Here is a 15,888-nt window from a genome sequence, read left to right on the forward strand (position 1 = left end):
GAACAGGGGGGGGGGAAATGATAATAGGAGTAAATTAGAAAGTTCCTTAAAATTTCTGCTTTATCAGATTCATTAAAGATAACATTTAGGTTTCATATCCCTTTAAAAGTGTCTTAAAACTTTGGCCTCACTTAATTTTAAACCTCCAAAGTCATTATTATTAAAGAATATTAGAATCTACTTAAAAGTACAGTAATCCTGCAAAGCTTTTCCCCTTATTTGATTGCACATAAATGTCCTTTTCTGTATGGGGGACTGTAGGGCTGACACATTTGTTCAAATCAAAGAGACAGCCTAACAATTCAGAAGTAGTGGCCACATGATGACAACATTGGTTGCCAAAAAAGGAGGTTAATGGGACATTAAACTGTACACAAATCACATAAAAATGTCTATTTAACAAGAGGAGGGGCCATTTTACAAATCTGCCTGGACGACCCATTCTAGTCATTTAGGGGATCACCGTTACAATGGTGCTGTTGGCGATCTAACTTACTGTAGGCCTCAATCAGTGGTGGCGAATCCACATGGGACTGTTGGTGATGTCACCACAAATATGTGTGGTGACATCGCAGAGGAGACGGGGCCAGGAAGGGCAGACAGTAAAGGAAGTTGGATGGGGGGGGTGCAAAACCGTTGATCTAAGCTCTCTGAATAGCCACAGACATCCAAGAAAGTGAAAGTGAACTGTCTACTCTTTGTGTTACAAGGAGACAAAGAAGGAAAAAGTTTCTGTGCCACAACTGCAGGCAAAGCAAAGAGGAGATGTGTGGCTATCCAGGGAGCAAGAACAAGGTGTTTTCTCAGTTGCTTGAGACAATTTCCTAGACAATTCTGATACTGGGGTGCCCTAGTAGTGCAATGTCACTACATATAGAGTTCAAATTAATGAGTGCACACAATGTAATAGGGCCGTATGTAGTGGTGTACCTCAGGGTTCATAGCAGGGGCTTGATGTTTTTAATACAGTTTTCTTATAGTTTTCAGTAATGTTGCTAATGGATGTTAAAGAAAATGTGTCTTTTTGTACACAATACAAACATTTGCAACAATGTTGATATTTTTGAAAGCAAACTATAAGTATTAAAAAATAGAGGAAGAATCAAATAAATGGTATCTAAATATGAAAATGGCAGCGTATAAAACTATGTATTGAGGATAAAAAAATGGATTACTTAATTACCAGGAACACAAGAAAAGAGGGAATTATTATTTCAGATGATTTAAAGGCAGATAAGCACTACACTAATGCGGCAGGAATAGCAAGCAGGACGGTAGATCGTAGATGGACACTTTATAGATCATTATAAGTCCGGCCTTAACTTACTGTAAACTGTGTACAGATCTGCTGACACCATTTATAGAAGCACATGCATTACAAACTATAATGCAGACTTCTAAAACAGGATATGGTTTCAATATCATAATTTATAAATAAAGATGTAATTATCTTAACATGTATTGCTTGTGGGGGAGAATGTAACAGTGATATAAAAAGGGAAAAGTAATCTGAATATCAAACTGGAAGTTAGCAAGTTTGACCATTTCACTGCTGTGCCATGTCATACCCTTATGCTGAAGTCATTTTATTCTTTTACACTAATTGCATTTAAATTTGGATTTCAGTCCTACATAAATTATATCCTAATCACCAACAAATAACAGGGGCGTCTGCATCTATGTGTTTTAAGTAGGGGTAAAGGGCCTCTAAAAGAAACTTCCCTTTAATAAAAACCTCCCTGTGCCTAGTGGGGCATATGATCTGTATCCGTCAGACATATCACACACGTGCACTCACCTGTACTGATATTGTCACTGATTTCCTGTTTCACAACTTCCAGTTGACTCTTTACAAACAGATCATTTGTTTGTTCAACATTAGGTGTAACTTCCGTCTTAACATCACCTGCATAAAACATATAAATATGGACAAATAAGGAAATTGTAATATCTGAAAATCACACACATACACTCACCTGTGCCCTGTATCCCTCAGACACATCACACACATACACTCACCTGTGCCCTGTATCCCTCAGACACATCACACACATACACTCACCTGTGCCCTGTATCCCTCAGACACATCACACACATACACTCACCTGTACCCTGTATCCCTCAGACACATCACACACATACACTCACCTGTACCCTGTATCCCGCAGACACATCACACATATACACTCACCTGTACCCTGTATCCCTCAGACACATCACACACATACACTCACCTGTCCCCTGTATCCCTCAGACACATCACACACATACACTCACCTGTACCCTGTATCCCTCAGACACATCACACACATACACTCACCTGTACCCTGTATCCCTCAGACACATCAAACGCGTACACTCACCTGTACCCTGTATCCCTCAGACACATCACACACATACACTCACCTGTCCCCTGTATCCCTCAGACACATCACACACATACACTCACCTGTACCCTGTATCCCTCAGACACATCACACACATACACTCACCTGTACCCTGTATCCCTCAGACACATCAAACGCGTACACTCACCTGTACCCTGTATCCCTCAGACACATCACACACATACACTCACCTGTACCCTGTATCCCTCAGACATCACACACATACACTCACCTGTGCCCTGTATCCCTCAGACACATCACACACATACACTCACCTGTACCCTGTATCCCTCAGACACATCACACACATACACTCACCTGTACCCTGTATCCCTCAGACACATCACACACATACACTCACCTGTGCCCTGTATCCCTCAGACACATCACACACATACACTCACCTGTGCCCTGTATCCCTCAGACACATCACACACATACACTCACCTGTACCCTGTATCCCTCAGACACATCACACGTACACTCACCTGTACCCTGTATCCCTCAGACACATCACACACATACACTCACCTGTGCCCTGTATCCCTCAGACACATCACACACATACACTCACCTGTACCCTGTATCCCTCAGACACATCACACGTACACTCACCTGTACCCTGTATCCCTCAGACACATCACACACATATACTTACCTGTGCCCTGTATCCCTCAGACACATCACACACATACACTCACCTGTGCCCTGTATCCCTCAGACAAATCACACGTACACTCACCTGTACCCTGTATCCCTCAGACACATCACACACATATACTCACCTGTACCCTGTATCCCTCAGACACATCACACACATACACTCACCTGTACACTGTATCCCTCAGACACATCACACACATACACTCACCTGTACCCTGTATCCCTCAGACACATCACACACATACACTCACCTGTACACTGTATCCCTCAGACACATCACACACGTACACTCACCTGTACCCTGTATCCCTCCGACACATCACACACATACACTCACCTGTACCCTGTATCCCTCAGACACATCACACACATACACTCACCTGTACCCTGTATCCCTCAGACACATCACACACATACACTCACCTGTACCCTGTATCCCTCAGACACATCACACACATACACTCACCTGTACACTGTATCCCTCAGACACATCACACACATATACACTCACCTGTACCGTTTATCCCTCAGACACATCACACACATACACTCACCTGTACCCTGTATCCCTCAGACACATCACACACATATACACTCACCTGTACCCTGTATCCCTCAGACACATCACACACATATACACTCACCTGTACCCTGTATCCCTCAGACACATCACACACATACACTCACCTGTACCCTGTATCCCTCAGACACATCACACACATACACTCACCTGTGCCCTGTATCCCTCAGACACATCACACACATACACTCACCTGTACCCTGTATCCCTCAGACACATCACACACATACACTCACCTGTGCCCTGTATCCCTCAGACACATCACACGTACACTCACCTGTACCCTGTATCCCTCAGACACATCAAACACGTACACTCACCTGTACCCTGTATCCCTCAGACATATCACACACTCACCTGTGCCCTGTATCCCTCAGACACATCACACACATACACTCACCTGTACCCTGTATCCCTCAGACACATCACACACGTACACCAACCTGTACCCTGTATCCCTCAGACACATTACACACATATACACTCACCTGTACCCTGTATCCCTCAGACACATCACACACACTCACCTCTACCCTGAATCCCTCAGACACATCACACACATACACTCACCTGTACCCTGTATCCCTCAGACACATCACACACATACACTCACCTGTGCCCTGTATCCCTCAGACACATCACACGTACACTCACCTGTACCCTGTATCCCTCAGACACATCAAACACGTACACTCACCTGTACCCTGTATCCCTCAGACATATCACACACATACACTCACCTGTACCCTGTATCCCTCAGACACAATACACACGTACACCAACCTGTACCCTGTATCCCTCAGACACATCACACACATACACTCACCTGTACACTGTATCCCTCAGACACATCACACACGTACACTCACCTGTACCCTGTATTCCTCCGACACATCACACACATACACTCACCTGTAGCCTGTATCCCTCAGACACATCACACACATACACTCACCTGTAGCCTGTATCCCTCAGACACATCACACACATACACTCACCTGTACCCTGTATCCCTCAGACACATCACACACATACACTCACCTGTACACTGTATCCCTCAGACACATCACACACATATACACTCACCTGTACTGTGTATCCCTCAGACACATCACACACATACACTCACCTGTACCCTGTATCCCTCAGACACATCACACACATATACACTCACCTGTACCCTGTATCCCTCAGACACATCACACACATATACACTCACCTATACCCTGTATCCCTCAGACACATCACACACATACACTCACCTGTACCCTGTATCCCTCAGACACATCACACACATACACTCACCTGTGCCCTGTATCCCTCAGACACATCACACACATACACTCACCTGTACCCTGTATCCCTCAGACACATCACACACATACACTCACCTGTGCCCTGTATCCCTCAGACACATCACACGTACACTCACCTGTACCCTGTATCCCTCAGACACATCAAACACGTACACTCACCTGTACCCTGTATCCCTCAGACATATCACACACTCACCTGTGCCCTGTATCCCTCAGACACATCACACACATACACTCACCTGTACCCTGTATCCCTCAGACACATCACACACGTACACCAACCTGTACCCTGTATCCCTCAGACACATTACACACATATACACTCACCTGTACCCTGTATCCCTCAGACACATTACACACATATACACTCACCTGTACCCTGTATCCCTCAGACACATCACACACATACACTCACCTCTACCCTGAATCCCTCAGACACATCACACACATACACTCACCTGTACCCTGTATCCCTCAGACACATCACACACATACACTCACCTGTGCCCTGTATCCCTCAGACACATCACACGTACACTCACCTGTACCCTGTATCCCTCAGACACATCAAACACGTACACTCACCTGTACCCTGTATCCCTCAGACATATCACACACATACACTCACCTGTACCCTGTATCCCTCAGACACAATACACACGTACACCAACCTGTACCCTGTATCCCTCAGACACATTACACACATATACACTCACCTGTACCCTGTATCCCTCAGACACATTACACACATATACACTCACCTGTACCCTGTATCCCTCAGACACATCACACACATACACTCACCTCTACCCTGAATCCCTCAGACACATCACACACATACACTCACCTGTACCCTGTATCCCTCAGACACATTACACACATACACTCACCTGTACACTGTATCCCTCAGACACATCACACACATACACTCACCTGTACACTGTATTCCTCAGACACATCACACACATACACTCACCTGTACATTGTATCCCTCAGACACATCACACACATACACTCACCTGTACACTGTATCCCTCAGACACATCACACACATACACTCACTTCTACCCTGAATCCCTCAGACACATCACACACATACACTCACCTGTACCATGTATCCCTCAGACACATCGAACAAGTACACTCACCTGTACTCTGTATCCCTCAGACACATCAGACACATACACTCACCTGTGCCCTGTATGCCTCAGACACATCACACACGTACACTCACCTGTACCCTGTAACCCTCAGACACATAACACACACATACACTCACCTGTACCCTGTATCCCTCAGTCACATCACACACGTACACTCACCTGTACCCTGTATCCCTCAGTCACATCACACACACATCACACACATACACTCACCTGTACCCTGTATCCCTCAGACACATCACACACATACACTCACCTGTGCCCTGTATCCTTCAGACACATCACTCACCTGTGCCCTGTATCCCTCAGACACATCACACACATACATTCACCTGTACCCTGTATCCCTCAGACACATCACTCACATACACTCACCTGTACCCTGTATCCCTCAGACACATCACTCACATACACTCACCTGTACCCTGTATCCCTCAGACACATCCCACATATACACTCACCTGTACCCTGTATCCCTCAGACACATCCCACATATACACTCACCTGTACCCTGTATCCCTCAGACACATCCCACATATACACTCACCTGTACCCTGTATCCCTCAGACACATCACACGCATACACTCACCTGTACCCTGTATCCCTCAGACACATCACACACATACACTCACTTGTACCCTGTATCCCTCGACACATCACACACATACACTCACCTGTACCCTGTATCCCTCAGACACATCACACACATACACTCACTCACCTGTACCCTGTATCCCTCAGACACATCACACACATATACACTCACCTGTACCCTGTATCCCTCAGGCACATCACACACGTACACTCACCTGTACCCTGTATCCCTCAGACACATCACACACATACACTTACCTGTACCCTGTATCCCTCAGGCACATCACACACGTACACTCACCTGTACCCTGTATCCCTCAGACACATCACACACATACACTTACCTGTACCCTGTATCCCTCAGACACATCACACACATACACTCACCCGTACACTGTATCCCTCAGACACATCACACACATATACACTCACCTGTACCGTTTATCCCTCAGACACATCACACACATACACTCTCCTGTACCCCACATCACACACATATACACTTACCTGTACCCTGTATCCCTCAGACACATCCCACATATACACTCACCTGTACCCTGTATCCCTCAGACACATCACACACATACACTTACCTGTACCCTGTATCCCTCAGACACATCACACACATACACTCACCTGTACCCTGTATCCCTCAGACACATCACACACATACACTCACCTGTACCCTGTATCCCTCAGACACATCACACACATACACTCACCTGTACCCTGTATCCCTCAAACACATCAAACACGTACACTCACCTGTACCCTGTATCCCTCAGACACATCACGCACATACACTCACCTGTACCCTGTATACCTCAGACACATCACACACATACACTCACCTGTACCCTGTATCCCTCAGACACATCACACACATACACTCTCCTGTACCCTGTATCCCTCAGACACATCACACATATACACTCACCTGTACCCTGTATCCCTCAGACACATCACACACATACACTCTCCTGTACCCCACATCACTCACATACACTCACATGTACCCTGTAGCCCTCATACACATCACACACATACACTTACCTGTACCCTTTATCCCTCATACACATCACACACATACACTCACCTGTACCCTGTGCCCCTCACATGAAATTTTCAGACAGATTCATAGAGAAAATACAATTTTAAACATCTTTCCAATATACTTTTATTATCTAATTTGTTCTGCTCTCTTTGTATTTGTTTGTTACCAAGAGAATGAAGAAAATTATATAATAGAAGTAAATTGGAAAGTTGTTATGCTTACCTGATAAATTTCTTTCTTTCTGGATATGGAGAGTCCATGACGTCATTCCAATTACTAGTGGGATATTAAACTCTTGGCCAGCAGGAGGAGGTAAAGAGCACCCCAGCAAAGCTGTTAATTGTAACTGCCTTACCCATAACCCCAAGTCATTCACCCGAAGGAAATGGAAAGGAAGAAAAACACAAGAGTGAAAAAGGTACCTGAGGTTAACGCAAAAAAACTGCCTGAGGTGGACTCTCCATGTCCAGAAAGAAAGAAATTTTTCAGGTAAGCATAAATTTTGTTTTCCTATGACATGGAGAGTCCACAACATAATTCCAATTACTAGTGGGAACCAATACCCAAGCTAGAGGACACTGAATGAACAGGGAGGGAGAAAAAGGCAGTAGGACCTAAATAGAAGGCACCACCGCTTGAAGAACCTTTCTCCCAAAAGAAGCCTCAGTCGAGGCAAAAGTATCAAATTTGTAGAATTTAAAAAAGTATCAAGAGAGGACCATGTTGCCGCACTTGCAAATCTGTTTGACAGAAGCTTCATTTTTAAAAGCCCAAGAAGAGGAGACAGCCCTAGTGGAATGAGCCATAATTTTCTCAGGAGGCTGCTGTCCAGCAGTCTCATAAGCCAAACGAATCAATCTTCTGCACCAGAGAGACAGAGAAGTAGAAGTGGCCTTCTGACCCTTAAGTTTTCCAGAGAAAACAACAAACAGGGCAGAAGATTGCAGAAAATCTTTAGTAGCTTGCAAGTAGAATTTTAGAGCCCGCACAACATCCAAGTTATGCAAAAGACGTTCATTTTGAGAAGTAGGATTAGGAGGAAAAGAAGGAACAACAATTTCCTGATTAATGTTTCGATCCAACACCACCTTAGGGAGAAACCCCAATTTAGTACGAAGGACCGCCTTATCAGCATGAAAAACAAGGTACGGGGAATCACACTGCAGAGCTGAAAGCTCAGACACTATGCGAGTGGAAGAAATGGCAATAAAAAACAAAACCTTCCAGGACAACAATTTTATATCAACAACATGCAACGGCTCAAACGGAGCCTGCTGCAAAACTTTAAGAACTAAATTAAGGCTCCACGGGGGAGCAACATGTTTAAACACAGGCCTGATTCTAACCAGGGCCTGTACAAATGCTTGAACATCTGGTAGGGCTGCCAGATGTTTGTGCAAAAGGATAGATAACGCAGAAATCTGACCCTTTAGGGTACTGACCGATAAACACTTATCCAGGCCATCCTGAAGAAAAGACAAAATTCAGGGAATCTTCACCGGCTCCAGGTGAACCCCTTAGATTAACACCAAAAAATATATTTAAGCCATATCTTATGGTAAATCTTGCGAGTAACCGGTTTTCGAGCCTCAATCATAGTTTCAATGAACGCTTCAGAAAAAACACGCTTAGACAGAATTAGGCATTCAATTTTCAAGCATTTAGCCTCTCTCCTGTTTGATACGAGCGATGACTTGTGGAAGGAGAACAAACAGAGGAAACATAAAAAGGGGGGGTTGTACAGCGCCTAAGGCTCAGGACTAAATTAAATAAATTGTGAGGATGGGCATATCACAATAATTTACTAGTAGAACATGTATAGCGATAGTAATATACAATAAAATACAATGGAATGAATAAAACTCATGGATCCATGGTAAACAGTGAGTGTATACAATAAAAACCTATCTAAAACAATAGACCTATCTAAAATATAAAAAACTTAAAAAAAAACTTTTTGTCGCAATAAAATATACAATTGCTTGCAGGGACAAATTTATAGTTCAAATGTCCAAATGCGCATACAGAATTGTAAATCTTGACACACTAAGTGAGAGTGAAGAAATTTCCTTTAAAGTGATGAAGATGATAATAAATGATGAAATGAAAAATGGTGAAAATGGTGAAAAAATGAAAAAACAAAACAAAATATGTGATGAAAAAACTGTGATGAAAAAATCAGAATACTACACCTAGATTTAGAGTTGGGCGGTAGCCGTCAAAACCACCGTTAGAGGCTCCTAACGCTGTTTTTTACCGCCCTCTGGTATTTGGAGTCAGGAAAGGGTCTAATGCTCACTTTCCAGCCGCGACTTTTCCATACCGCAGATCCCCTTACATCAATTGCGTATCCTATCTTTTCAATGGGATCTTTCTAACGCCGGTATTTAGAGTCGTGGCTAAAGTGAGCGTTAGAAATCTAACGACAAAATTCCAGCCGCAGAAAAAAGTCAGTAGTTAAGAGCTTTCTGGGCTAACGCCGGTTTATAAAGCTCTTAACTACTGTGCTCTAAAGTACACTAACACCCATAAACTACCTATGTACCCCTAAACCGAGGTCCCCCCACATCGCCGCCACTCTATTAAAATGTTTTAACCCCTAATCTGCCGACCGCCACCTACGTTATCCTTATGTACCCCTAATCTGCTGTCCCTAACACCGCCGACCCCTATATTATATTTATTAACCCCTAACCTGCCCCCCACAACGTCGCCGCCAGCTACCTACAATAATTAACCCCTAATCTGCCGACCGCAAAGCGCTGCCACCTACGTTATCCTTATGTACCCCTAATCTGCTGCCCCTAACACCGCCGACCCCTATATTATATTTATGAACCCCTAATCTGCCCCCCTCAACGTCGCCTCCACCTGCCTACACTTATTAACCCCTAATCTGCCGAGCGGACCGCACCGCTACCATAATAAAGTTATTAACCCCTAATCCGCCTCACTCCCGCCTCAATAACCCTATAATAAATAGTATTAACCCCTAATCTGCCCTCCCTAACATCGCCGACACCTAACTTCAATTATTAACCCCTAATCTGCCGACCGAATCTCGCCGCTACTGTAATAAATGGATTAACCCCTAAAGCTAAGTCTAACCCTAACACCCCCCTAAGTTAAATATAATTTAAATCTAACGAAATAAATTAACTCTTATTAAATAAATTATTCCTATTTAAAGCTAAATACTTACCTGTAAAATAAACCCTAATATAGCTACAATATAAATTATAATTATATTATAGCTATTTTAAGATTTATATTTATTTTACAGGTAACTTTGTATTTATTTTAACAAGGTACAATAGCTATTAAATAGTTAAGAACTATTTAATAGCTAAAATAGTTAAAATAATTACAAAATTACCTGTAAAATAAATCCTAACCTAAGTTACAATTAAACCTAACACTACACTATCAATAAATTAATTAAATAAAATACCTACAATTATCTACAATTAAACCTAACACTACACTATCAATAAATTAATTAAATACAATATCTACAAACAAATACAATGAAATAAACTAACTAAAGTACAAAAAACAAAAAAGAACTAAGTTACAAAAAATAAAAAAATATTTTCAAATATTAGAAAAATATTACAACAATTTTAAACTAATTACACCTACTCTAAGCCCCCTAATAAAATAACAAAGCCCCCCAAAATAAAAAAATGCCCTACCCTATTCTAAATTAAAAAAGTTCAAAGCTCTTTTACCTTACCAGCCCTGAACAGGGCCCTTTGCGGGGCATGCCCCAAAGAATTCAGCTCTTTTGCCTGTAAAAAAAACACATACAATACCCCCCCCAACATTACAACCCACCACCCACATACCCCTAATCTAACCCAAACCCCCCTTAAATAAACCTAACACTAAGCCCCTGAAGATCTTCCTACCTTATCTTCACCATGCCAGGTTCACCGATCCGTCCTCAGAAGTCTTGATCCAAGCCTCGGAAGTGTTGATCCAAGCCCAAGCGGGGGGCTGAAGAGTGAAGTCCATCCTCGGGCTGAAGTCTGGATCCAAGCGGCGGCTGAAGAAATCCATCATCGGGCTGAAGTCGGAAGTCCATCATCGGGATGAAGTCTTCTATCAAGCAGCATCTTCAATCTTCTTTCTTCCGGAGCGGAGCCATCTTCTTCCCAGCCGACGCGGATCCATCCTCTTCTAACGACGCCTACTAGCCGAATGACAGTTCCTTTAAATGACGTCATCCAAGATGGCGTCCGTCGAATTCCGATTGGCTGATAGGATTCTATCAGCCAATCAGAATTAAGGTAGGAAAATTCTGATTGGCTGATGGAATCAGCCAATCAGATTGAGCTTGCATTCTATTGGCTGATTGGAACAGCCAATAGAATGCGAGCTCAATCTGATTGGCTGATCGGATCAGCCAATCGGATTGAACTTGAATCTGATTGGCTGATTCCATCAGCCAATCAGAATTTTCCTACCTTAATTCCGATTGGCTGATAGAATCCTATCAGCCAATCAGAATTCGACGGACGCCATCTTGTATGACGTCATTTAAAGGAACCGTCATTCGGCGAGTAGGCGTCGGTAGAAGAGGATGTTCCGCGTCGGCTGGAAGATGATGGCTCCGGAAGAAAGAAGATTGAAGATGCTGCTTCATAGAAGACTTCATCCCGATGATGGACTTCTTCAGCGCCCGATGATGGATTTCTTCAGCCGCCGCTTGGATCCAGACTTCAGCCCGAGGATGGACTTCACTCTTCAGCCCCCCGCTTGGGCTTGGATCAAGACTTCGGACCCTCTTCTGGACCGATCGGTGAACCTGGCATGGTGAAGACAAGGTAGGGAGATCTTCAGGGGCTTAGTGTTAGGTTAATTTAAGGGGGGTTTGGGTTAGATTAGGGGTATGTGGGTGGTGGGTTGTAATGTGGTGGTGGGGGGGTATTGTATGTTTTTTTTTTTTACAGGCAAAAGAGCTGAATTCTTTGGGGCATGCCCCGCAAAGGGCCCTTTTAAGGGCTGGTAAGGTAAAAGAGCTTTGAACTTTTGTAATTTAGAATAGGGTAGGGCATTTTTTTATTTTGGGGGGCTTTGTTATTTTATTAGGGGGCTTAGAGTAGGTGTAATTAGTTTAAAATTGTTGTAATTTTTTTCTAATGTTTGTAAATATTTTTTTATTTTTTGTAACTTAGTTCTTTTTTATTTTTTGTACTTTAGTTAGTTTATTTAATTATATTTATTTGTAGGAATTGTATTTAATTTATTTATTGATAGTGTAGTGTTAGGTTTAATTGTAGATAATTGTAGGTAGTTTATTTAATTAATTTATTGATAGTGTAGTGTTAGGTTTAATTGTAACTTAGGTTAGGATTTATTTTACAGGTAATTTTGTAATTATTTTAACTAGGTAACTATTAAATAGTTATTGACTATTTAATAGCTATTGTACCTGGTTAAAATAATTACAAAGTTGCCTATAAAATAAATATTAATCCTAAAATAGCTACAATATAATTATAATTTATATTGTAGCTATATTAGGGTTTATTTTACAGGTAAGTATTTAGCTTTAAATAGGAATAATTTATTTAATAAGAGTTAATTTATTTTGTTAGATTTAAATTATATATATATATATATATTTTTTTTTTATAATAATTTTATTGAGGATTAAAAGTAAACATACAGGAAGTCCATCATGAGATAACAATAATAAACAGGCAACACGTTCCATATCAATGGAATGGCATATGAGCAAATAGGAACATAAATGTAAAATTAAGTGAAATACAATAACGTAGCCAGCTATCTAGAAAGTACCTGTAGAATAGAATGACTAAATATGGAGTGCTACTCCTCAGTTTTCGACCTCCGTAACATAAGTTGGGCCACTTTTGGACCCCTGTCACATCCTTTGTGTAAAATAGCAGGAGGTTACATTAATATAAGGCCCCATTTGGACCTTTTGTGTAAAAAGGGAACATTCCAATCTTCAAACTTGGGAATAATACTATGAATTATATCAAAGAGAGTAATGGAGGGTGGGGATCTCAGTGACCACTACGTTGCAACAAATATAGAAGTAGTGTATATCTATGGCATAACTTATGTAGAGACAGTGATTAACACTCTAACTTTCCAACAGTGATCCCTGTTCTTATTAAGATACTCTACAGTGGGTTGTAAGTATCAAGCGTGGGTAAATTTATAGCATTAAGGCAGCTTATTGCCAAGCATCACCTATTTTCACATACCTTTATGAATGCTGAAAAAAACGCTTATCCATACCAGAACCTGTGGTATATGATATGGAAAAAGCTAAGTGAAAATGTTGTATAGACCACATTTGTTAATAAGCTAATGACCTCATCTAGAATATAGTTTTCCCTCTAGGCAATTACTAGGCCTACTGAAGAGGAAAGCTGAAAGGTATATTCAGAGTGGGATAATATGGGTCTCTGCATCAAACTATCTTTCTCTCTGGGGACTCGCATAACTTAAACTGTGTATATTATAAGAGCTAGGTATAGTAACTGATAGACCACAAGTTAACCTATTAGACTGAATCACATATCTGAACAAGTAAACTCATAAAAAAAAAAAAAAGAATTCTTATCGGCATATATACATTTTAAAGCTAATTGCACACAGAAGGTATTATGGTAGAGTATTTTAGGTGATTAGTAGAAGGAGCATATATTAACATGAAAACAAGTATCTGCACATCCATATATAATGGTATAGGGATATTTAATTGCAGTCGCTAAGATTTTAACCCATAGTGCTCCTAAAGTATTGTGGCATACTGTCTTAGATTATAAGTATAGGGAGTAACTAATGTCAACAAACAATAAAAAGTAACTGCACCTCTATAGGTTGTGATAAAAACAAACAAAGTAGCCCAGGGCATTAATTATCATGGGCATCTGGCATAATTGCCATCATTAGGATAAAGCTATATGTCCCAAGGGCATAATCATGTTTGGCAGTACTAATAAAGTAGTTATAGCGTAAATCATTTCAACAACATACGTACTGCTGAAGATCATATACTGTGACTAGCTCATAGGGGGCATCATGTGAGTACTGTCATCTTATATAGGTTAGGAGGTGGGATCGAAGGATACCCATTATAGTAAGACAACAATACCAAAGATTACTAGTAAACATATATACAGTTTTCACATTTGGATAAACAGAGTCACCTCTAAACAATTATGCCTCCCATAAGAATGTTAATATAAAGATCGCATCACCGCAATCATGTTTGGGGCTCTCACATTCACTCAGCCTACTCCTGATTTAGTTTTTTGTGTCTCTGAGAGGTATCCCAACCACCATGAGGTTGTCAGTCCTGCAGGACAGGAATTCTCCGCTCTCACCTCTGAGCCGGTAGGCTGCGAGATGCAGGTTTCGGGGTATGCCTTTAATACATGTGAGAGTTCACTGGGGCCGTGTAAAAGGCTACTTGTCAGTAGCAAAGTATTATTGATGCCCTTAGGTTGCTGCGGTGCCATATCATCCATGAGGATCAAAGGCTTCTCTATGACCCACGGAGGTGGTGCTGACGGTATCTTCACATATATGGTAGGAGCCGGGTGCCGTCTGTCAGCTTGCAAGATCTCTGGGATCTGTGTGTGTTCACCGGGCGGCCTCCGCTGCAGAGGAACAGGCTTAGGAGCACGCAGGTAAGTAGGGACACCAACCTCTTGCAGAGGGGCCTTTGTAGGTGTTAGGTTCAGAGAAGCGCCCAATACAGGTTCAGCTATCGGTCCTCCTCCAGATTCGGCCCCGCTCAGGGACTCTGTTTTCTGCATCGACCATGTGGAGGTCGGCAGCTGCAAAATCTGGTATAGTTCTAGTTCCAATTCTTCAAAGTGTTTTTTGAGGAGAGAATGTATCTCCCCTTCCCACCGGTCGACTGCGGCCATTACTGAATTCATGTTAGGTGACTGGCTAAGTAGTGAGTGGTAATCCGTCACTGTCCCAGTAGGACAGGGTGAGACTCCCCACAGTTTTTATCCTATTGCAGGATATCGTAACCCCGGAGTTCAAGGGGGGTAGTATTGCGGCAGCCCCAGACCTACGCTCCAAAACCCACACAGAATCTGCTTTTGATACACAAAGTACTGCGTAGTTACA

At 42.3% G+C, this 15,888-nt stretch overlaps 1 protein-coding gene across 1 annotated transcript in view; it reads right to left on the bottom strand.

Moving 5' to 3' along the window:
• Positions 1-15,888, bottom strand: part of LOC128636432 (zinc finger protein 665) — a 242,394-nt gene that overhangs the window by 106,112 nt on the left and 120,394 nt on the right. The window contains exon 5 of the mRNA XM_053689447.1: positions 1,799-1,906. Coding sequence (XP_053545422.1) covers positions 1,799-1,906 — 108 coding nt within the window. The remainder of the gene's footprint in view (positions 1-1,798; positions 1,907-15,888) is intronic.

Source organism: Bombina bombina, chromosome 7, assembly GCF_027579735.1.
Source record: "Bombina bombina isolate aBomBom1 chromosome 7, aBomBom1.pri, whole genome shotgun sequence".
NCBI lineage: Eukaryota > Metazoa > Chordata > Amphibia > Anura > Bombinatoridae > Bombina > Bombina bombina.